The sequence below is a fragment of the Bos javanicus genome, chromosome 2 (assembly GCF_032452875.1).
Source record: "Bos javanicus breed banteng chromosome 2, ARS-OSU_banteng_1.0, whole genome shotgun sequence".
Lineage (NCBI taxonomy): Eukaryota > Metazoa > Chordata > Mammalia > Artiodactyla > Bovidae > Bos > Bos javanicus.
In genome coordinates this window covers 127,153,157-127,177,549 of record NC_083869.1, presented here as the reverse complement: position 1 = coordinate 127,177,549, position 24,393 = coordinate 127,153,157, and the positions used below count along the sequence as shown (strand labels likewise).

At 43.0% G+C, this 24,393-nt stretch overlaps 2 protein-coding genes across 8 annotated transcripts in view; one reads left to right on the top strand and one right to left on the bottom strand.

The window, feature by feature from the left end:
- MTFR1L (mitochondrial fission regulator 1 like) overlaps window positions 1–24,297 on the top strand; it is a 29,684-nt gene extending 5,387 nt beyond the window's left edge. For 5 of the 7 annotated variants that reach the window (XM_061393006.1, XM_061392996.1, XM_061393014.1 and 2 more), the window contains 4 exons: window positions 1,423–1,532; window positions 2,014–2,225; window positions 3,480–3,801; window positions 8,643–10,185. In XM_061393006.1, the coding sequence (XP_061248990.1) occupies window positions 1,423–1,532; window positions 2,014–2,225; window positions 3,480–3,801; window positions 8,643–8,748 (750 nt within the window). In that variant the 3' untranslated portion in view covers window positions 8,749–10,185. Of the gene's footprint in view, window positions 1–1,422; window positions 1,533–2,013; window positions 2,226–3,479; window positions 3,802–8,642; window positions 10,186–17,635; window positions 22,322–22,689 lie in introns of those variants that run through there. The other 2 variants (XR_009731553.1, XM_061392988.1) reach the window with 2 other exon arrangements.
- Window positions 8,808–22,854, bottom strand: AUNIP (aurora kinase A and ninein interacting protein). Its single transcript, XM_061393049.1, is given in 5 exon segments — window positions 8,808–8,860; window positions 8,863–8,874; window positions 10,777–11,595; window positions 13,060–13,201; window positions 22,771–22,854. Coding segments are annotated over 5 exon segments (1,110 nt in total).
- Window positions 24,298–24,393: the final 96 nt, after the last annotated feature.

The window sequence follows — 24,393 nt, the reverse complement described above, 5'->3', positions numbered from 1 at the left end:
TTAGTAATACCAGTAATAAATAGCTACATTTATTGAGCCCACACTATGTGCCAGGCACTGTGCTAAGTACTTTTATTTGTTAATTCATTTAATTGCCAATAGCAGAGGAGCCTTCTGGCTAATCAAGGAAAGCCAATGGAGGCGTTCCCTAAATGGCCCATCCTAGCATTAACGCCTGCGTCATTAGCTCGTTTGTAACCTTGGAGCATCACTTCACTTCTGTGAGACCCAGATTTCCCTATCAAAACGTCAGAGCTATCAGTTCTGGATCTACCTACTGAACAGTCTATAGCAGAAACATCTGAATTTAACTCATATACAGGTGGATTTTTGAGAAACTGTGTTGTAAATTGATTACCTTAAATATTTTTAAGGGAATCTTATTGATTTATTTTTTAATTTATCCATATGAAAATATTAAATTATGAAAAAAGGGAAACAAGTTGCCTGTAATCACATAGTCATGACACACATTTTAGTTCTTTTTTGTCTTTTTCTAACCATGTATTTTCTTTGTTGTAAACAGTCAGAATATAATTGAACCTTCCTAATTTTTCATTTAACATGGTGTCACGCAATCTCCCTGTTCCCTAGTTGTTCATTTGGGTGGAGGAGCTATTTTAAGGAACTACATTACAATTCCTTTTGTCTAATTAGCCATTTTTTAAAATTTAAATCTAAATAGTCAAATTATCAACTTTGTTTCTGACTGTGTTGCTATAACATGTAGATCCCAATATGCTACAAAGGTGTTGTAAAGAGCTTGCCAGGAGAAATCTCCTGTTGATACAACAGATTGTCCATGTCCTTGCACCTGTATTCTCACAACCAGAAAGCTAGACAGTGGGCATCTCTGTTAAAAAAGTAACTCTTGCCAGTCCCACTGAAGACTTCTTTGCTCTAGCCAGGGGTCAGCAGAGGACCAGATAGTAAATATTTTAGGCTCTGGGCCATACCGGTCTCCATTACAGCTACTTACTTCTGCAGTTATAGCTTAAAAGCCATGACAGGTAAGACTTAAACAAATGAGTGTGACTCTTTTTTTCCGGTAAAATCTTATGATTGCTCTCCACCTTCCCATCCATGCTCCAAACCGTAGCCAGAGTAATCTTTTAAAAGCTCACATCTAATCCTTACTTACTTGACCTTTCAATGGCTCATTATTTCAAAGCTCCTAATTCACTTCCCAATCTCTCCCAACTCCCCACCACTCTATCCTTCCTGTTCCAGCCATGCTGAATTATTTGTAATCTCATAGACTCTTACTTCTGGCCTCTTATTCAAACTGCTTCCAACTGGACATCCTTTAGGAAGTCTTCCTACACCCAGTGCTGGATTAGGTGTTCCCCTATGTATTTTGCCCAGTTTCCAGTTGTCTCATCACGATGGCAGTAAATGTTAATGAATTTTCCTTCCCCACAGACCCTGCCCAACATCTCTGACCTGTGTCTGAGGGATGTGCCCCCAGTTCCTACCCTGGCTGACATCGCCTGGATTGCTGCAGATGAAGAGGAGACTTACGCCCGGGTCAGGTAGCTGAGGCAGTAGCCTGCCAACTGGGGAATGAAAAGCTTCTTCACAGATGAGGTGGTAGGCAGAAGAAGAGTGAGATGGAGGGCAACAGGAGTGAGAGCTAGGAGTGGGAGTAGAACCTGGCTGTGTTACTTTTATTTTTTAAGAGCAAGGAAGTTAATCTCCTTTATTTGTTTAATTTTTGGCTGCACTTGGTCTTAGTTGCTATGCACAGGCTTCTCATTGCAGTGGCTTCTCTTATTGTGGAGCATTGGCTCTAGGGGCATGGACTTCAGTAGCTGTGGCACACAGTCCAGTTGTCCTGCAGCATGAGAAATCTTCCCAGATCGGGGTGAAACCCTGTTCCCTGCATTGGCAGGCAGATTCTTAATCCCTGGACCACCAGGGAAGTCTAGCTATGTAACTCTTGAAGGAGTGTATGAAGGAAGTTTGGAAGCAGTGCAGTGGCCCATGTCTCTGACACTTCTCTCCCTGGTCCAGGAGCGATACACGCCCCCTGAGGCACACCTGGAAGCCCAGCCCTCTGATTGTCATGCAGCGCAATGCCTCAGTGCCCAACCTGCGTGGGTCAGAGGAGAGGCTCCTGGCCCTGAAGAAGCCAGCCCTGCCAGCCCTCAGCCGTACCACCGAGTTGCAGGATGAGCTGAGCCACCTGCGCAGCCAGATTGCCAAAATAGTGGCAGCTGATGCAGGTAGGAGCCCCTGAGCCAGGACCAAATAGCAGGCTGTTTGTTTTTGTTTAGCTTTTGGACAGGATAAGGATAAGAATGGTCCTTGATTTGGGGGTACTGGAGTCTAGGGCTCTGGGACTGCCCTAAAGCCTGGCTAGCCTATATAATCTTTGGATGGTTTCTGTCAGCCATTTGGGGCAGACTGGTTGGGTTAGGAACAAAATCTTCACTTAATCTGGGGCCCCAGGCAGATTCCCTCCCTCAGCCACAAAAACCACCTCTCTTCCAAATGTCTTTTAAGATCATGTCTTCCATGAGTGCTCAGTGGCTTTCCTTTTCAATATGAGAAATAAGTTTTCCCCACCACTGAGAGATATCTCCCTTTATAAGCATATTTTCCTTTTCCTTGCACTCTGACTTTCTACCAGAGACCACCTCTCCATCCCTCAGCCTTTCTGTCTGCAGTTAAGGGAGAATCACTGGGAATGGATGGGCTGACCAGATGTAGGAAATACCAACGGGTGGATCTTTCCCAGGATGCTCAGTGTTTAACCCTCATATTCCTCCCATTCTCACTTTTTTGCTACTCATTGATTCAAAGTTATAGCTCCCAAACCTTGTCAGTTGGTAGAACATGTGAAAATCATGGTTCTCTCTTTGAAAATTTTTATGTATTTAATTCTCTCATGTGGCAGTTTTATAGAGAAAATGGACTTGAATTTTCCATTTATATTTGTTCGCTACATTTTTTTTTAATCATCCAAGAGACATGCTGAAGTAGTTTAGGAAAAATCCAAAAATATTCCCTAGAAACTTAGAAATTGAGGAAATTCTCTCCATTAAAATTTGGGAACTGGGAGAACTATCACCATTCTGGTTTTTGTCTGTAGAACGGTTCTTCCAGTCACAGATAGCTGCATTTAAAGGAGCACAGTCAGAAGCACTGGCCTAGTTAGAGAAAAGGACAAAATCAGGCCATGGTTCTACACTATTGCTTCAGTCTAAAGAATGCTGTCATTCCATTGCCCGCTGCAAAATGGGAGCTTTTAGGAAGCAAGGCCTTTATGGGGTGGGTTTTTCTGCCCTTCTGAACACTGGAAAAGCATAATACTGCTACATCTTCTTGAGATCCTGAGAGGGGAAGGTAGTGGAGGAACCCAGAATGTCATGGTGTCAGCCCAGGAAATGAATATTTGGTAGGCAGTGCTTGTGGGGAGATGTAACTGCTGTATTTTAGCCCCAATGTCCATCCATGCCTATTGTTTTCTCTTTCAGCTTCGGCTTCATTAACGCCAGATTTCTTATCTCCAGGAAGTTCAAATGTCTCTTCTCCCTTACCTTGTTTTGGATCCTCATTCCACTCTACAACTTCCTTTGTCATTAGTGACATCACCGAGGAGACCGAGATAGAGGTCCCTGAGCTTCCATCAGTCCCCCTGCTTTGTTCTGCCAGCCCTGAATGTTGCAAACCAGAACACAAAGCTACCTGCAGCTCATCTGAAGAGGATGACTGCGTCTCTCTGTCCAAGGCCAGCAGCTTTGCAGATATGATGGGTATCCTAAAGGACTTCCACCGGATGAAGCAGAGCCAAGACCTGTAAGTATACCTTAAGGAGCTTATGATGATCATTTTGGGGGGCGGGAAAGGGGGCTGTGCTGGGTCTTCATTATGCCACTCGGGATATGGGATCTTCACTGTGGTATGTGGGATCTAGTTCCCTGACCAGGGATTGAACCCAGGCCCCCTGCATTGGGACCTCAGAGTCTTAGCCACTGAATCCCCTACTGTTTAAGTTGCCTGTGGCCAATTATCTAATAGAAAGTAAATACTTACATAGTAAATCCTCATTAGTAGCAATGTGTAATTTCATTCACAAAGCTTGCTGCCCACTTGCTAGTGCCTGGGGACCCCAGTTTGAAAAAAGAGCAGCACTTTACATTTGGTTGGGATGATCTAACCCAACCAAATGTTACTAAACAGAGGTTTAATAAGAAGGCTCATCTAATCCAGCTTCTGTCCTCCAGCAAGGCTTCACCACTCCAGTTCTCATACTGGTAGTAATAACTGTCCCTGTGCCCCATCCTTCAAAGTACAGTTGCATAATAGTTATTTTAGTATCTCAAAAAGTAGACTTGGTGGAAGGAGAATTCCCTTTAAATAGTGGTCCATTATTCAAACCAACCCTGGAAACACAGATTTACGAACAAAGCTTTTGAGATGCCTAGTGCCTAACTCTGGCTGCCGATCAGAATTGCTTGGGTTTGTTCAAAATACACCTTAAACTTACCAAAGCAGAACACCCAAGGAGTAGAACTCTAGGTGTTTCTGATGGGAGTGTGAGGGGATTTGGGAAATACCTACCATGAGAAACTCATCTAGCAGAGAAGCCCTGGAGCTCCAGCCTGAGAGTCATCTGCCTGCAGTGTTTCTCTACTGCATGGGACATACCAGAAGTGTTTATTTAAATGTAGATTCTGGGCATTGAAATATTTGACATCTTAACCTCAAAGTCCAGAGGCCAGGTGTGCAGCTGTATTTTTTAATGCAGTTAAAAAGCTGTTTTCAGCCTCTTCAATAAATGATGCTGGGAAAACTGGACAGCTACATGTAAAAGAATGAAATTAGAACACCTCCTAACACCACACACAAAGATAAACTCAAAATAGATTAAAGACCTAAATGTAAGACTAGAAACTATAAAACTCTTATTAGAGGAAAACAAGCAGAACACTCGATGACAGAAATCAAAGCAAGATTCTCTTAGGACCCACCTCCTAGAGTAATGGAAATAAAAGTAAACAAGTGGGACGTGATTAAAAGCTTTTGCACAGCAAAGGAGACTCTAAGCAAGGTGAAAAGACAACCCTCAGAATGGGAGAAAATAATAGCAAATGAAACAACTGACAAAGGATCAATTTCCAAAATATACAAACAGCTCTTACAACTCAATGCCAGAAAAACAAACAACCCAATAAGAAAGTGGGGGGAAGCCCTAAACAGACATTTCTCCAAAGAAGACATACAGATGGCTAACAAACACATGAAAAGATGCTCAAAATTGCTCATTATGAGAGAAATGCAAATCAAAAATACAAGATATCACCTCACACCAGTCAGAATGGCCTTCATCAGAAAGTCTACAAACAAACAATGCTGGAGAGGGCGTGGGGAAAAGGGAACACTCTTGCACTGTTGGTGGGAATGTAAATTGATACAGCCACTATGGAAGACAGTATGGAGATTCCTTAAAAAACTAGGAATAAAACTACCATATGACCCAGCAATCCCACTCCTAGGCATGTACCCCGAGGAAACTAAAATTGAAAGAGACATGTATCATACACCATTGTTCAGTTCAGTTCAGTCACTCAGTCGTGTCCGACTCCTTGACGCCATGAATCACAGCACGCCAGGCCTCCCTGTCCATCAAAGACGCTTACTTCTTGGAAGGAAAGTTATAACCAACCTAGATAGCATATTCAAAAGCAGAGACATTACTTTGCCAACAAAGGTCCATCTAGTCAAAGGCTATGGTTTTTCCTGTGGTCATGTATGGATGTGAGAGTTGGACTGTGAAGAAAGCTGAGCGCCGAAGAATTGATGCTTTTGAACTGTGGTGTTGGAGAAGACTCTTGAGAGTCCCTTGGACTGCAAGGAGATCAGCCGTGGGATTTCTTTGGAGGGAATGATGCTAAAGCTGAAACTCCAGTACTTTGGCCACCTCATGCAAAGAGTTGACTCATTGGAAAAGAGTCTGATGCTGGGAGGGATTGGGGGCAGGAGGAGAAGGGGACAACAGAGGAGGAGATGGCTGGATGGCATCACTGACTCGATGGACATGAGTCTGAGTGAACTCCGGGAGTTAGTGATCACTGCAGCACTATTTACAATAGATAAAACATGGAAGCAACCTAGATGTCCATCGAAGATGAATGGATAAAGTAGTTGTGGTGCATATACACAATGGAATATTAGCCATAAAAGAACACATTTGAGTCAGTTGTAATGAGGTGGATAAACCTAGAACCTATTATACAGAGTGAAGTGAGTCAGAAAGAGATAAATACCGTATTCTAACACATATATATGGAATCTAGAAAAATGGTTCTGAAGAATTATCTATAGGGCAGCAGTGGAGAAACAGAATAGACTTACAGACATGGGGAGAGGGTGAGATGTATGGAAGGAGTAACATGGAAACTTACATTGCCATATGTAAAATAGATAGCCAATGGGAATTTGCTGTATGGCTGTATGCTGTATGGCTCAGGAAACTCGACAGGGGCTGTATATCAACCTAGAGGGGTGGGGTGGGGAGATAGATGGGGGAGCTTCAGAAGAGAGGGGATATATGTATACCTATGGCTGATTCATGTTGAGGTTTGACAGAAAACAGCAAAATTGTGTAAAGCAATTATCCTTCAATAAAAAATAAAGAAAAATTGTTCGGTGGATGCAAATAAGCCAGTATCTGCTGCTGCTGCTGCTGCTAAGTCACTTCAGTCGTGTCCGACTCTGTGTGACCCCATAGACGGCAGCCACCAGGCTCCCCCGTCCCTGGGATTCTCCAGGCAAGAACAGTGGAGTGTGTTGCCATTTCCTTCTCCAATGCATGAAAGTGAAAAGTGAAAGTGAAGTCGCTCAGTCGTGTCCGACTCTTAGCGACCCCATGAACTGCAGCCTACCAGGCTCCTCCGTCCATGGGATTTTCCAAGCAAGAGTACTGGAGTGGGGTGCCATTGCCTTCTCCGAAGCCAGTATCTGCAGACGTGTAAATCTTACGTTTCAGAATTATCCTTTGTTAAGCGTCCTAGTTACAGAACCCATCTGTGAACCTACAAACAGATAAATCAATCTGTAGCTACACATGAGTTAACTAGGGCTCAGACGTTGTACATTGTTTGCTTATTCATTTATGCCATTAAAAATTATTTTGCCTTTAAAAAAAAAGCTGTTTTCAGGGCTGGGGAGGTGAGGGCTGCCTCCTGAAATGATAAAGTTACTTTTAAAGGGACAGTGACTCACCTCACACAAGATCCCTTTTTGTTTTCTGGTCCCATTTTCTTCTGAAAACTAGACAAGGGTGCTGGTAGTGGATCCTACTACCTGTCCCTAGTCAGGCTGGTCATACAGACCCCCCCAGTTCTTTGATCTCCAGCATTCCCAAATTCAGTTGCTGCTGCTTTCTTCTGATCAGTATTTTATAGACTGACTCTCCAACTTTCTTACACTTGCCTCTTGTACCAGTTAGATCTATGATCCCCTACTGCTAAGCCTTTTCTCTCACTCATGCCCTGGGATCTTTTCTCCTTTGTTGATAGGAGGAGCTGGGTTGATGAGTAAGAATGGGAAAGTAGTCCTGTCCTCAAGGTTCAGAAATGTGACAGACTGAAGGCAGTTCCTCTTGGTTTGGTTTTCGAGGTTTAATAATAATCTTAGCCCTTATATCTAGCATAATGACCAATAAAATGCCTTCATGAGGATTATATGTAAGTTCACTAGGATTTCAAGCAACTACTTTCCAGGAAGATACCTGAGGTTATCAGGTAATTGAACCTACCCTAATCTGGAACTGGTTTTGCTCCCATGGGTCTTAAAATGTGAACATTTAACTGTAAATTCTGGATTGCTTATAAGATAGAGCTAGAAGGTGGGATCAGAAGCTTAGCCATGACAGGCCAATACCAACAGGTTAATGGTCCTTTGCCCACATTTTATAGCCATTGCAGGAAATAGTAAAACCATGTCTAATTAAAAGATGAGATCTGCAAGCTTGGTTTTAAACTCTGGACTCAATCGCTTACTGACTAATGACTTTGGGCGTAGTCATAACATTGCTGTGCTTCAATCTCCTCATTGGTAAAAAAGGATTGTAATAGCTTCTACCTCATAAGAGTGTTGTGAGGATTAAATAAGATTGTATTCCAACACACAAAACACTGCTCAGGACAGAATAAGTACTAAATCAGTTCAGTCGCTCAGTCATGTCCGACTCTTTGCAACCGCGTGGACTGCAGCATGCCAGGCCTCCCTGTCCATCACCAACTCCCAGAGTTTACCCAAACTCATGTCCATTGAGTCGCTGATGCCATCCAACCATCTCATCCTCTGCCCTCAATCTTCTCCTCCTGCCCTCAGTCTTTCCCAGCATCAGGGTCTTTTCAAATGAGTCAGCTCTTCACATCAGGTGGCCAGAGTATTGGAGTTTCAGCTTCAGCATCAGTCCTTCCAGTGAACACTCAGGACTGATCTCCTTTAGGATGGACTGGTTGGATCTCCTTGCAGTCCAAGGGACTCTCAAGAGTCTTCTCCAACACCACAGTTCAAAAGCTTCAATTCAGCACTCAGATTTCTTTATAGTCCAACTCTCACATCCATACATGACTACTGGAAAAACCAAAGTACTCAATAAACATAAGCTATTATTCTATTTCTAGGAGCCGGAGTTCACTGAAGGAGGAAGATCCTGCTGTTCTTATCTCTGAGGTCCTAAGGAGGAAGTTTGCTCTGAAGGAAGAAGATATCAGTAGAAAAGGGAACTGATATCACTCAGCTCTACAACTCAGTCTCACGCTCCTGGAATTCCTTCAGTGCTGCCTCCCTCACCGCAGATGTTTCTGCCTATCAGTTAGAAATCTGCAACAGTCTTGGCGAAAGCTAGAGCTTGGACTAAGAAGAGCTGCATTATATGTTTTCCATACTCAAACCTTAGAAGCTAAAGGACTGCTTTGAGCTGAGACACAGGTAATTATATGCGTTGGAATCTCTCAATTTAAAGGGTGAGATAGAACTTTCTGGTTTTTCCTTTCTCCTGTGTGAAAGTAGGTCCTAAATGAAAGACTGACTTCACTGCACTAGACCCCATAACTGGTCTCACTGAACACTTTGTGCCCAGCTGTCAATCACTCTCAGCCGCTTCCTTGCAGCAGAGCAGGGCTGAGGGGAGGGGGCTATAAATGTATGTGCACATTCACAGGGCAGGGAAAATCTTATGCTGCTCCATCATGAACTGACACCAATGCCCAGCAATCATTCTCTCCCCCTTCCCTGTCTTAACACTTACATGTAGAGGTTGGGCCACTGGACCAGCTGAGGCTTGGGATACTGCTGGGAGGCCTGGGCTGTTTTTTTTCTTAAATATATTTTGTAATACTGTACAACCAAATCTACCCTCCAAGGCCCTGATGCCTCATTGGTTCCACTGATTGAAAGCTCTTTCTCTTCCATGGACTTTAAGCCGAGCAGGAAAGAGAAATGAAGAGTGAATCTTCCAGGCCCTTGACAGCTCCTTTGCTTGGTGCCGAGGTTTGTACTTACTATACCATGCATGACTCAGATGCCCTCAGGTCCTTTTCACTACAGTATGTATACTGTGTGTTTGGGTTGAAGTATTACCTGACATTAAAGGAAGGATGTGGAGAGATACTGCATTGGTTGTGTCCATCTCTTGAGTTGTGACCACCCAGTATCCCCTACAGGTATAGAATTCCTATTAATTTCAAGGTATATGAGCTTTTGTAAACAGGTTCCTGCCTTTATAGGAGGAAGCTTCTTACCTAGGGAGCTTCTTGTTCCCTTTAGAAACACTTAACTTCTTAAAGCCAGTCCATCCTATAACTTGCACGCTTGCCCCCTAGAGGCTTATTTTTAAGCCTCCTACGTACCACACCTGCAACATGGGAAACTGCTGCCCGGTGGATGATGTCTTGAATAGAACACAAATCAGATTGGATTTGTGTTCAGATCAGACCCATGGCAGTGACGGAACATTGCTTTTTCAAAAAAACGAAATTGGTAATGTTTTAGTTACCATCAGAGCCAGCTTTGTAAACAGTCATTTATTTGGATTCATAGTTTTCAAAGGGGGTTCTCTCCCGTTTAGATCATTATAAGTCAGCCCTTTTCAGGGAGATGTTTAAACATATATAATCCTAAAGTACTGTAAAGTTACCACAAAAATAAAATAACAAAACTACCTAATCATTCTACTTCTCTGTCTATCCTCCCTGTCCTTGTATGCCTGGTCTGGGAGAATTGCCTCATCACTCAAAAAAGTCAAGAATAATGGTGACAAGCTTAGGTTGAATGGGTAAAATTACAGCCAAAGATTAGAAAAACACATATCCATAAGAAGCAGCTTCCAAGTCAGAAGCATCTAAAAGGGCAAAGAGGTCCCTCTGTGCAGGCTGCGTAGTGGGCTCTAGTGGAGGGATGAGTACCTGCCCTGTCCCTTCCGTGCTCACCTTCCGTGCTTCCGAACTCACGCAGGGAATTCACCAGCCACCTCATCCTCAGAGCAAGACATGAAGCCAGTCACACTGTCTCAACAAGTGGTACCACCTGCTTTATTGACACAAAATGCTCAATAACGACAGCCTCATCCCATGCTTCCCTCCCACCAAAGATCATTCTCCTGAAAGACCTTTCTAAAACGAAAATCTTACATTCCCCTCCTCAAACATACTCACCCCCTGAAGATGTTTTCTTATATGTCATTTCTAGGTACTTTTAGAACCAAACACCCAAACCCTCACAAAGACATTTAGGCTTGGTGCCTGATAACTTGATTACCTTCAGAGTCCTGGGTAAAGAGCGAATCAGGCTGCAGATTGAACTGGGTGGTCCTGTCCTGGCACTGAGCCCAAAGGCTATTAGGGACCCGCCCATAGCCCTGATTTTGGTCGTTGGTTATATCTCGGAAAGGAGCTCTAGAGTTGTGGGCAATGACCCGCTGGCCCTGAGAATCCTCAGTGAAAAGCTGACTCCAGGAGTCCTTGTCATTCCTTTCACTGTCCCAGGAAAACCCAGGAATAGGGCAAGAGCTTTGTTTTACTGCTTTCATGTTTGCTCCACGCCGGGAATCCTTGTATGTTTGAAGGACAGGGGCCTGCCTGCTTCTTTTGGCAGACACATTTTCCAAGTTAGTCTTATCCAAGAGCTGATGGCCCTTGTGCCCAGTTGTTTTACTGTGTCTCTCCACACTCTGATAATTATTTTTCTTAGATCCTTGAAGCCATTCCCTTTCACAGGAAGAATCCTCTCCCTCTTTTTGGTCCAGCAAGCAAGAACTCTCCAGGTCGTGGGCGAAGGAGCAGGCCAGTGAGGCCTTACTCGCTCCAGCACAGACTGAGGTATCAGGCCGGAACAAACATGGCACAGTCAAGTATGGGGTTCCTATTCCATGCTGGCAAGAAGCCTTGAGAGACTGAGGAGAAAGTCTAGCTTCCTGGATGTCTGCAGGGGTTGAAGTGGCTAAAGGGGGTGCCATGAAGTCAGCCCGCAAGCCCTGGGTCAGATGTTCCAACTGGGTTGCGTCTTCCTTAGACTCTTTGTTGGTCTGACTTTCTGTATGAGATGAAACACTCCTCTGGTCAGCACCATTTGTCTTTCCTAGTAAAACAGATGAACAAATATTATTCTGCAGGAAAACTCCACCTGAGTAGGATTCAGGTGGCTTTTTCTGTAATCAGTATCAGCTACCATACTACCTTTGACCTTCCTGCTTTCAATCTCTAGTCTAAAACACAGTTCTTATATTCCCCTTCTCAAAATATATGGGTGCTTGCTTTGACCTACCTAATAAACATGGCATATAATCAGACCACAACCTACTCTTCACATTTTAGTGTTATGGGTTTGTTTAACACAATAGGGAAGATCAGTTTTGCTTTTGTTTTTTATTTAACATGTAGTTTCTTCTGAATAGTGATGCTGGCCAAATATTACTCCTGGATATTATCCTTTGAGAAACATGTTCAGTATATACCATTTTTGTAAAGTCTCAGAGATCACATTAACCAGCCAACTCAGAAATCTTCTGACAGAATGTAAGTCTCCCGCTCCCCAAATATTCATGGAAAATGGAATAAAGATACAATTATTTGCTAAGTCAATCAGTAGAAAGGACAATTAAAAAAACTATTAGTGTCCAGCCTGTATGTTTTATCAGGTGTGGAATGGATCCTGTCTGCCTTAAGGATAAATGTAACATGAAATTCCTACTCCCCCACAAATGAGGCCAAGATCTAATTATAAACAAAGCTGATAACTCTTCTTTCTCCAAGAAATATACTACAGAAATTATTTTTTAAAAGCGTTCTCAACTTTTTCTAAGATTTCAATACAGACTATATAGAATATACAAGAATTTCGAATTGGAAAGTGGTTTTGAAAAAATCTGCACTCGTTGCTTAAAGCAAAAGATCATTTTAAGTTTTTGTTTCTGGTAGGGAGAAAGCATTTTGAAGGCTTAGGCAAAGCAGTCCTGGGAATGGCACCAAGAATTAGAACTCTTCCCAGCACACTTCAACTGACAAGAATCCTGCTCTGTAAGCCCCAGCCTGCTCTGAGGCAGCTGGTCCCCAAAGAGGAACATGTGAACAAAGAATTGCCAAGGAATGATGAGACACAAGCCAACTTTATGCCAAGCTAAGAAAAAAACACCTTTGAACTTTGATTAATTTGAGAAGCTTCATATAGACATATAAATTATCAATTAATCTTATACAGACTATTAACTGTGGCCAATCCAAGACATATACCTTACTAATACATATACCTTACTAATGGCTCCCCCCCCCAACCCTCAAGTATACCTTTCCTCACTGCTCTGTCAAAGAATACCAATATTTTAATTTTAGACTGTGATAAACAGAACCAGAAAAGCATGTTTGTAAAAGCACGTATATATTGCTTTCCAAAAGACGATGTTTTCTTGTGCTTTATAACTTGTCTAATAAGTCAGCTAAGTTTAACACAAAGCACTGGTGACACCACTTCTCGTAAATGTTCCAGCTTGGAAGAATGCGTGCACTCCCTTTCGCACCCTGATTGCTTTCAGTGTGCTCACCATACCTTGCTGCGAGGTGAGGAAGGAAGCAATGCTGGTCTGCCGAGTGCCTGCAGATGGACAGCTTCTTTGAGTAAAAGAAATTTTAGCCTTTCTCTCTCCAGGAAGGAGTGTTAACATTTTGGTGCTTGACTTGATTAACTGTGTCTTAAGGAAGGGGAGAAAAAGAATAATAGAAACGATTAATATCAAGACAGCTCAGACAGGAAAGACTCAATAAACAGCAGTTGCCCTCTTGGAACCACACTAGATCTTTTGGACTCCACATATACGCTTCTCTAGTTTTGGCTGTACCTCTCCTTCCACCGTTTTCTGCCATACTGATGGTATCTGTTTTTCCTCAAGAATCATATATTCCAATTCTAGCCCATTCTTTGTGCTTCCCCGTGGAAATCAGCAGGCTGACTAAACAAACAGGATCTGTTGAAGGGATTCCACAGAAGATATTCTCTCCTTTATACTTAAAGATAATTTATGATTCTACAGCAGCAGCAATTGATTCATTTTCAATAGTTTTCAAATAGTCACATAGTGGTTTAACAGCATGGCTCCCAAGTCACACAGCTTCTGCTCAAATCAACACCAGTTTTGCCACAGCCTATTAACTGCATGACCCTCTAGAAGTTGTTCCATCTCTGTATCATTCTCATCTGTGAAATGGAGACAAGAACAGTACCAAGCCCACAGGGCAGTTAGGAGGATTTGGTGAGTTGATTGATATAAAAAAGGCTTACACAATTCTCAGACAACAATAATAGTTGGCTGTTAATAAGAGGAGGAGCAAAGCAGCAGCACAAATCTCACTACACTTAACACTCATCCCATGCTCCTTTATTTGTGACTTGGTTTTGTTTCCATTTGCTTGTTGTGGAATGCCCAAACAGTAGGGAAAGTAGGATTATATTCAGTTTGGCTGTGAAAGTCAAAGAATGAGATTTGCCAATATCCATGTACCAGTTTCATGTACTTTTGAAGTGTAGCTTGAAGGATTTTGAGCATTATCTTGCTAGCATGCAAAACAAGCACATTTGAACAGTAGTTTGAACATTCTTTGTCATTGCCTTTGGGACTGGAATGAAAACTAACCTTTTCCAGTCCTGTGGCCACTGCTGAGTTTTCCAAGTTTGCTGGCATAATTGAGTGCAGCAGCTTAACAGCATCATCTTTTAGGATTTGAAATAGTTCAGCTGGAATTTCATCACCTCCACTAGTTTTGTTTGTAGTAATTCTTCCTAAGGCCCACTTGACAAGGAGACACTTGTTCCTTGGATGAAAAGCTATGACTAACCTAGACAGCATATTAAAAAGCAGAGACACCACTTTGCCAACAAAGGTCCATATAGTCAAAGCTATGGTTTTTCCAGTAGTCATGTATGGATGTAAGAGTTGGACCACAAAGAAGGCTGAGTGCCAAAGAAATGATGCTTTCAAACTGTGGTGCTGGAGAATACTCTTGAGAGTCCCTTGGACTGCAAGGAGATCAAACCAGTCAATCCTAAAGGAAATCAACCCTGAATATTCATTGGAAGGATAGATGCTGAAGCTCCAATACTTTGGCCACCTGATGCAAAGAGCCGACTCATTGGAAAAGACCCTGGCTGGGAAAGATTAAGGCAGGAGGAGAAGGGGATGGCAGAGGATGAGATGGTTGGACATAAGTTGGATGGCAACACCAACTCAATAGACATGAGTTTCAGCAAACTCCAGGAGACAGTGAAGGACAGGAAAGCCTGGCCTGCTGCAGTCCATGGGGTCACAAAGCCAGACACAACTTAGCAAATGAACAACAACAATGTACCAATTTGGAAGTAGGCCTGAAATTTGAACCAAATTATTAATTCTAGCCCAAAGTTGACTTCATTTTAACATTTGGAAAATCCTGGGCATAAAATTCATAGACTTGTAGTATTAGTATGGAGTATTTCCTTCCACCATACAAAACTAGAAAACTGAATCAGATATAGAAACAACTGATTTTGGATGATGGATAACAGGCAGTGCAGGACTGATCCCCGAAAGCAGGAAAAATAAGGTGAACCCTGGGTCGCCCTAGGTAGCACCTGTCAGACTGCATTGTATGTAGAGAGATACCCAGGCAGAGCACTGCCATCTTGATGAATTGAGCAGGCTGAGACTGGAATTTGGGGAAAGATGAGGTGGCTGGGATTTGCAGCACAGAGAAGCACATCCAGAAATCTACATAGAGAGCCCTTCAGTTCATTACTGAAAACAAACCCACCTGTGTGGTAGGCAAAACCCCATGAGGTCAGACAAAAAATGCCAGGAAGCACAAGATGAACAATTCTAGAGCTCACACAGGGCTGGGAGGGTTCTCACTAGCCAACGTAGAAACACTTTTTTTAAATTGGAGTATAACTGCTTTCCAGTGTTGTTAGTTTCTGCCGCACAACTAAGTGAGAAGTGAAGGTGGTAGTTGCTCAGCTGGGTCTGACTCTTCGTGACCCCGTTTACCGTAGCCCACCAGGCTCCTTTGTCCATGGAATTCTCCAGACAAGAATACTGGAGTGGGTGGCCATTTCCTTCTCCAGGGAATCTGCCTAACCCAGGAACCAAACCCAGGTCTCCTGCACTGCAGGCAGATTCTTTACTGTTTGAGCCATAGAACTCCTCCCTCTTGGACCTCCTTCCCACCCACACCCCTATGCCCCCATCTAGGTCATCACAGCACCACGCTGATTTCCCTGTAGTATATAGAAGGTTCCCATCAGCTACCTGGTTTACACATGGTAGTGTATGTATGTCAATCCTAATCTCCCAGTTCATCCCACCTCACCTTATCCCTGTGTCCACACATCCATTCTGTACATCTGCATCGCTATTCCTGCCCTGGAAATAAGTTCATCTGTACCATTTTTCTAGATTCTACATATATGTGTTAATATATGATACTTGGATTAAAGACCTAAATGTAAGACCGGACACTATAAAACTCTTAGAGGAAAACATAGGAAATATACTCTGACATAAACCACAGCAAGATCTTTTTCAACCCATCTCCTAGAGTAATGAAAACAAAAATAAACAAATGGAACCTAATTAAATTTAAAAGCTTTTGCACAGCAAAGGAAACCATAAATAAGATGAAAAGACAATTCTCAGAATGGGAGAAAACATTTGCAAACAAAGCAACAGACAAAAGACCAATCTCCAAAATACACAAACAGCTTATGGAGCTCAATATAAAAAAAAAAACCCCAATCAAAAAATGGATGGAAGACCTAAAGACACATTTCTTCCTAGAAAGAACTTTTTAACATCAGGGACATTTAGCAGAATTAGAAGGATCACCCCTTAAGCAATTCTAAACTGGCCCCAGAACAAAAACTATTCCAAACCTGTCCTGCTATTTTTTCAGTCACCAAGTCATGTCTGACTCTTAGCAACCCCATGGACTGCAGCACAGCAGGTTGCCTTGTCCCTCACCATCACCCAGAGTCTCCCCAAGTTCATGTTTGTTGAATCAACCAGTCCTAACAAAGCTTAAAAACAAGCTGACTGGGATTTCCCTGGTGGCTCAGTGGTAAAGAATCCACCTGCCAATGCAGGAGACATGGATTCGATTCCTGATTCAGGAAGATACCACATGCCAAGGAACAACTAAGCCCATGCGCCACAAGTACTGATTGAGCCTGTGCTCTAGAGCCCAGGAGCCGCAACTACTGTAGCCTGTGCACCCCAGAACCCTTGCTCCACAAGAGAAACCACAGCAAGGAGAAGCCCTCACACCGCAACTAGAGTAGCCTCCACTCTGCAACTAGAGGAAAAGTCAATGCATCAATGAAGACTCGCATAGCCAAAAATAAATATAAATGAATACTTTTTAGAAAAAAAAAAGAGCAGTGTGATTAGCAAGTAACTACCTGCCAAAACAAATTTCAATATTCTTTAAAGACAACAAAATCCAGACCCCCAGCAATGTAGAACCATGGTCAAGTCCCAACAAAACATTGCTAGATATGTGAAATGCAGGAAAATAACCCATAATGGGGAGGTGGGGGTGGAGTGGGGGATCAGTTAATGGAAACAGACTCAGAAAAACCAGGGATGACTGGGAACTCCCTGGCAATTTAGTGGTTAGGACTTCACCCTTTCACTGCTGAGGACCTGGGTTCACTCCCTGGTCAGGGAACTAAGATCCAGGGAACTGCAAGCTGACCTGTTAGGCCCGTATGTATGTATGTGTGTGTGTGTGTGTACATATAAAGGATGACAGAATTAGCAAACTTTAAATATGCTCAAGCATTTACAGGAAAATGTGAAAATAATGAAAGAAATAGAAGTTATGAAACATTCAGTAGATGGGCTTAATAGATTATAGAGACTACAGGAAAAAAAAACAGTGGGACCTGAAGTTGTAACAATATAAACAATCCAAAACGAAGCAGAGTGAGAAACTGAAAAGAATAAATTCTTAATGGTCTGTGGAATATGGAGCACACATATAACAAGAATTCCAAAAAACAAGGTGAAAGACAGCAGAAAATATACTTAGAAATAATAGCCCCAATTTTTTCGAATTTGCTGAAAACTACAAAAAACTGTAATTGTCTTTTTTCAAAGATGGCCAATAAAAAGTACCCAAGTACTGCATTTTGGACCCAGATAACCATGATGGTGTGATCACTCACCTAGAGCCAGACATCCTGGAATGTGAAGTCAAGCGGGCCTTAGGAAGCCTCACTATGAACAAAGCTGTGGAGGTGAAGGAATTCCAGCTGAGCTATTTCAAATCCTAAAAGATGATGCTGTGAAAGTGCTGCACTTAATATGTCAGCAAATTTGGAAAACTCAGCAGTGGCCACAGGACTGGAAAAGGTCAGTTTTCATTCCAATCCCTAAGAAAGGCAATGCCAAAGATTGTTCAAACTACCACACACTTGTATTCATTTCACATGCTAGTAAAGTAATGCTCAAAATTCTCCAAGCTAGGCTTCAAGAGTAAGTGAATTATTAACTTCCAGATGTTCAAGCTGGATTTAGAAAAGGGAGAGGAATCAAAGACCAAATTGCCAACAACTGTTGGATTATCGAAAAAGCAAGAGAGTTCCAGAAAAACATCTGCTTCATTGACTACGCTAAAGCCTTTTACTGTGCGGATCACAACAAACTGTGGAGAGTTCTTCAAGAGATGGAAGTACCAGACTACCTTTCCTCCGTCCTGAGAAACCCGTATGCTGGTCAGGAAGCAACAGTTAGAACCAGACATGGAACAACGGACTTGTTCCAAATTGGGAAAGGAGTACGTCAAGGCTGTATACTGTCCCCCTGCTTATTTAACTTCTATGCAGAGTACATCATGCGAAATGCCAGGCTGGATGAAGCACAAGCTGGAATCAAGATTGCAGGGAGAAATATCCATAACCTCAGATATTCAGATGACACCATCCTTATGGCAGAAAGTGAAGAACTAAAGAGCCTCTTGATGAAGGTGAAAGAGAAAAGTGAAAAAGTTGGCATAAAACTCAACATTAAAAAAATGAAGATCAAGGCATCCGGTCCCATCACTTTATGGCAAATAGATAGGGAAACAATAGAAACAGTGACAGATTTTATTTCCTTGGACTCCAAAATCACTGCAGATGGTGGCTGCAGCCATGAAATTAAAAGACACTTGCTCCTTGGAAGAAAAGCTATGACAGGAATGGGCAAATTCAGTTCAGATGACCATTATATCTACTACTGTGGAAAAGAATCCCTTAGAAGAAATGGAGTAGCCCCCATAGTCAACGAAAGAGTCCGAAATGCAGTACTTGGGTACAATCTCAAAAACGACAGTATGATCTCTGTTCATTTCCAAGGCAAACCATTCAATATCACAGTAATCCAAGTCTATGGCCCAACCACTAATGCCGAAGAAGCTGAACGGTTCTATGAAGATCTACAAGACCTTCTAGAACTAACACCAAAAAAAGATGTTCTTTTCATAATCAGTTCAGTTGCTCAGTCGTATCCGACTCTACAACCCCATGAGGTGCAGCACACTAGGCTTCCCTGTCCATCACCAACTCCTGGAGCTTGCTCAAACTCATGTCCATTGAGTCAGTGATGCTATCCAACCATCTCATCCTCTGTCGTCCCCTTCTCCTCCTGCCTATGTAAATTCAATTTATTACTTTGCATATATAATCATTTATCTCAAAAACTAATATAACCTTGCCTTGACCTCTATAGGAGGAATAGTCCTCAGAGCTTTCTGAAAAACTGTCTCCCAGATTATAATCCTCAAGCTGGCCCAAATAAAATTTTCCCTTTCTTTCTTAAATTGACTATTAATTTTTCATTGACACTTGACATTAAAACTCATTCAGGCCTATTGTATAGCTAATCTAGGAAGAAGCAGGATTCTACATCCTGTAAAAGGGAATCTTTAGGACTTTGCTTTGGGCTGGAAATCTTAACATCAGAGGAACAGGAACTAGTGGAAGAACAAATGTTTATAAAAGTATCTTTGGGAATAATGGCGTCAGTGACTACAGTCATAAGGTCCAGGCCTCCAGAAATCAGAGGAAAGGGCCTAGAGATCCTGGAGAGAGGACTCCTGCCATGTACCAGATCAACAGACAAATGTTTTCATCATAACATCATCAAAGGAAAAGGTGTGACTTGGAGTGTCAGAGTTACAGATATAGAAATAAATATTGATTCTCCTCTTCCCTGAGGGGTAATCCCTTTTTCTCTCTTAGCTCTCTTCTGCTTCTCTTTCTAAATTAAACTGGTACACAGATTTCCCATCCATCTCACATCAATCAAGAATGTATTTATTCTAAAAGTATAAAAGGCTCATTCCTAACTCCAGAAGTAAAAAACACCCATTGCATATTTTGGTCATTTTTGATAAATACGTTTATTTCCCTACCACCCATTAATTAGCCGTTTCCCCTATATGTGGGGGAAAAGGTCACCATTCTATCTATAATATGATAAAACTCCTATTTTTGGAGCATACTCATTCACATACTAGAGAAGAACAAAAAAGTTGACAAGGAAGCAAGATGACTTTACTAATTCAACAAAAATGCTGCTGCTGCTGCTGCTGCTGCTAAGTCGCTTCAGTTGTGTCCGACTCTGTGCGACCCCGGAGACGGCAGCCCACCAGGCTCCCACGTCCCTGGGATTCTCCAAGCAAGAACACTGGAGTGGGTTGCCATTGCCTTCTCCAATGCATGAAAGTGAAAAGTCAAAGTGAAGTCTCTCAGTCGTGTCCGACTCTTAGTGACCCCATGGACTGCAGCCTACCAGGCTCGACAAACATAGTCAACAAAAAATATAAGGCTTGACACAGACTCTCTCTGGAGAACTCCTGTGCTACAGGAAATATGTTTCAGATTTCTGAAGTGATATATATTTTAACCACTGGATAGAAGAAAGAGACTTTTGTATTTACTAAACAAGGTTACATGTTTCATGTTCTTAATTTTAAAAATATACATTCTTTAACGAGTTATCTCATTTCTAGAAATTGATCCTGCAGATGATTTATTTGCATATGTACAAAAGGATGTGTGTATAAAACTCTTCATTTCATAAGTGTTTTTAATAGCAAAAGATTAGAGACAGCTTCTGGAGAAGGCAATGGCACCCCACTCCAGTACTCTTGCCTGGAAAATCCCACGGACGAAGGAGCCTGGTGGGCTGCAGTCCATGGGGTCGCTAAGAGTCGGACACGACTGAGCAACTTCACTCTCACTTTTCACTTTCCTGCATTGGAGAAGGAAATGGCAACCCACCCCAGTGTTCTTGCCTGGAGAATCCCAGGGACGGGGGAGCCTTGTGGGCTGATGTCTCTGGGGTCACAGAGTCGGACATGACTGAAGTGACTTAGCAGCAGTAGCAGAGACAGCTTCTTATCAAGAAAAGACTGGTAAACATAAATACTATATATACTTGCGGGCTTCCCTATGACACAGAGGGTAAAGAATCTGCCTGCAATGCGGGAGACCTGGGTTTGATCCCTGGGTTGGGAAGATTCCCTGAAGGAGAGCATGGCAATCCACTCCAGTATTCTTGCCTGGAGAATCCTTATGGACAGAGAAGCCTGGCAGGCTACATTCCATGGGGTCACAAAGAGTCGGACGTGACTGACCAACTAAACACAGCACATATATACTTGCGATGGCTGAATCGTGTACTCCAAAATTCGTATGTGAGGCTGTAATACCGACATGACATTATTTGGCCACCTATGCTCTCCACACTCTTTAGATCTCATCTACTCCTGTTTGCCTCACTCTGCTTCAGCAACACTAGCCTTCTTGTGGCCTCAGGTCAAGTACACACATATATCTCTGTCTCTCTCTACACACACACATACACACCAAGAAAAGACCAGTTGAGGATACAAGAATAAGGCAACTGTTTTCAAGCCAGGAAGTCCTCACCAGAATCCAACCATACTGGCACCCTGATCTCAGACTTCCAGCCTCCAGAACAATGAAAAAATTAATTCTGTTGGTTTAAGCCACCCAGTCTATGGTATTCTGTTATGGTAGCCCAGCTGACTAAGACATTATTATTGCTTATAATGGATACTATTTCATAACAGAATGCTATGTAGTCCTTAAAATGAATGAAGCAGCTTTCTGTGAGCCATATGAAATAATCCTTAAGATACAGTGAGTGAAATAAGCAAGCTGCAGAACAACATGTATGATGCTACTATTTAAAAGAATAGTTATGCATTTGCTTGTAGATGCACAGACTATCTCTAGAAGGATACCCAAGAAAGCTGTGGCCTCTGAGACAGGGAAAGGTTATAAATGTTAGATATTTCACTGCATATGTTAAACATATTACTACATACATTACATATATTACTACTACATAGAACTGTACCAAACAAAATAACTCGTTGGAAATATTCAGCACAATGTCCGGCTTAAAATGCTCAATAAACAGTAAATATTATTATCTCATACTTTTGTTTCTTTGTAATGACTAACAGAATCTTGCATATGTGCCAAACCTGTGTTTGATTTCCAATTCTCCTAGTTGGTTGAACCTGGCTTAATTAACCTCCCCTCCCCTCCAGTGTTCTTGCCTGGAGAATCCCAGGGACGGGGGAGCCTGGTGGGCTGCCGTCTCCGGGGTCGCACAGAGTCGGACACGACTGAAGCGACTTAGCGGCGGCGGCAGTCTCCTTACTCTCATAAAGATGATGATACACATAATACATATTAAATACTTAATACAGTATGTGACATCAGTGGATGCTCACTATTTTTCTGTTTTTCCTTTCTTCTATTTTTTTTCCCCCCTGAAGTTACCAGTTCTGGGCAGCGGACCCTCCCGGCGAGAACTTCTACGCACCCACCCCTCCGCGTACTTGAGCCTCTGCTACCTTCTCGCAGGGATTCTACATTAAGGAGTCTGTCTGCTCCATTACGCTCCTCAAGCAGATTTTCTCTCCAAACTCTCTCTCACCTCGAAACCTCGCTGTCCCAGCCTCTTCACATGCCGCCCCACACAGCCTGCCTGTCAGCCTTCCTACCCCATTTTCTTCTCTCCACCCTTCCCAAATCCCATTCTTCAGCCTTTTTCAGACTCCGGCCCCTCTCTCCCCTCAACTGCTAAATATGTTCGTTCTCGCCCCCCGACTCTATCTCCATCATCTCCAGGTTCACCCAAACGCTTCTCTTCACACGCCTTTGGGCCCCTAGGCCCTCCTGAACCACCCTCTCTCCCCTGCAACGACCCACCTGCGTTTTCCGCCTCTTCAGCGCCGCAGCGTCCAGCCACACGCCGCAGGCCTCCTCCTCCTTCTCCGGGCCTCTGCGCCTCATAGCCGCTGAGAAGACCAAGCCAACGGGACACCCGCTGGAAGCTCGAACCACCTCACGCAACCGCCATCAGAGACTCTGCAGACGTTCGGATCTCCCGCCAACGATGGGGGCGGAGCTACGCCGCGACCTCCCCGGCGCAGGCACCGCCCTCAGCGTCAGCTCCGCCCCGGACCAAGCCCCGCCCCCTTTCCCCAGCTCTGCGGTCTTACGCCTTAACCAGGACAATTGTGAGGCGAGGAGCGAATTACCAAGGCCAAGTTCATTCTGGCTTTCTGATCCAAAAGTTGTATTCCGGAACTGTGTTGTGTGAACGCGTTCGCGACGCTGTACAAGGAATATGCATTTTCTTTTTCTTGAGTTAGTTGCACTCTCTTACTCATAACCATCAGAGCTTTTCCTTGTCTCATCGCTGAGTTCTTATGCATACTTAGTCACTTCAGTCGTATCTGACTCTTTGCGACCCTATGGACCGTACCCAACCAGGCTCCTCTGTCCATGGAATTCTCCAGACAAGAATACTGGAGTGGGTTGCCATTTCCTCCTCTAGGGGATCTTCCTGACCCAGGGATCGAACCTGTGTCTCTTGTGGCCTACCTGCATTGGCAGGTGAGTTTACCACTAGCGCCACCTGGGAAGCCAAGGAACATCTAGGAAACCTAGGAAAACCTAGGAACACCTCAAAAAGAGGAGAGGAGGTTCTGGTCTGCCAACTCCATAGCTGGGGTCCTCAGCACTACCTTAAACGGATTACGTTTGTAATTCAAAACAAAAAACTAAGTGTAACTAGGAAACCTCATGGGAAAGGATTTAGAAAACGTTAAGTAGAATGAAAACTAAAACTCTGGAGTCAAGAACTAGCTTTCAGTACTCACTGTGTGGCCTTGAATTTTAAAGAGGATCAAGCAAGGTTTGTGAAAGTACTTTGCAAATTCTGAAAGCCCCTCAGAAATGCACCTGGACTTCCCAGTTGGTGCAGTTGGTAAAGAACCTGCCTGCCAATGCAGGAGACACAAGAGATGGGGGTTCAATCCCTGGGTCAGGAAGATCCCCTGGAGAAAGAAATGGCAACCCAGTCCAGTATTCTTGCCTGGAAATCCAATGGACAGAGGAGCCTGGTGGGGTACAGTCCATGGGGTCACAAAGAGTAGGACACGACTGAGCAGCACGTGCGCACACACACACACACATGCCTAGCATTGTTCTAAGTCCTCAGAAATATAAAAATGCTCGCACACATAACCACAATCTCCACAGATAAAATATATGCACGACAGGATATTTTAGCAGTGGAGTGATATTCCTTATTCATTCAAGATTTTTTGCTTTTCTTACCTGTACTTCCTAATTTTCCTTCACTGTACATATATTGCCATTTATTGCTTATGTACTGGGGAAAAGGCAATACATAAAGATCTTCCTTGATTAAAAGACCAAGAAATGAAATATTTGTCAAATTATATATTTTAAACATATTCTTTTAACGTCTAATATTTATTTAGTGATAAAACTACCTCACCTTTCCTATCAAAACAAAGTTCC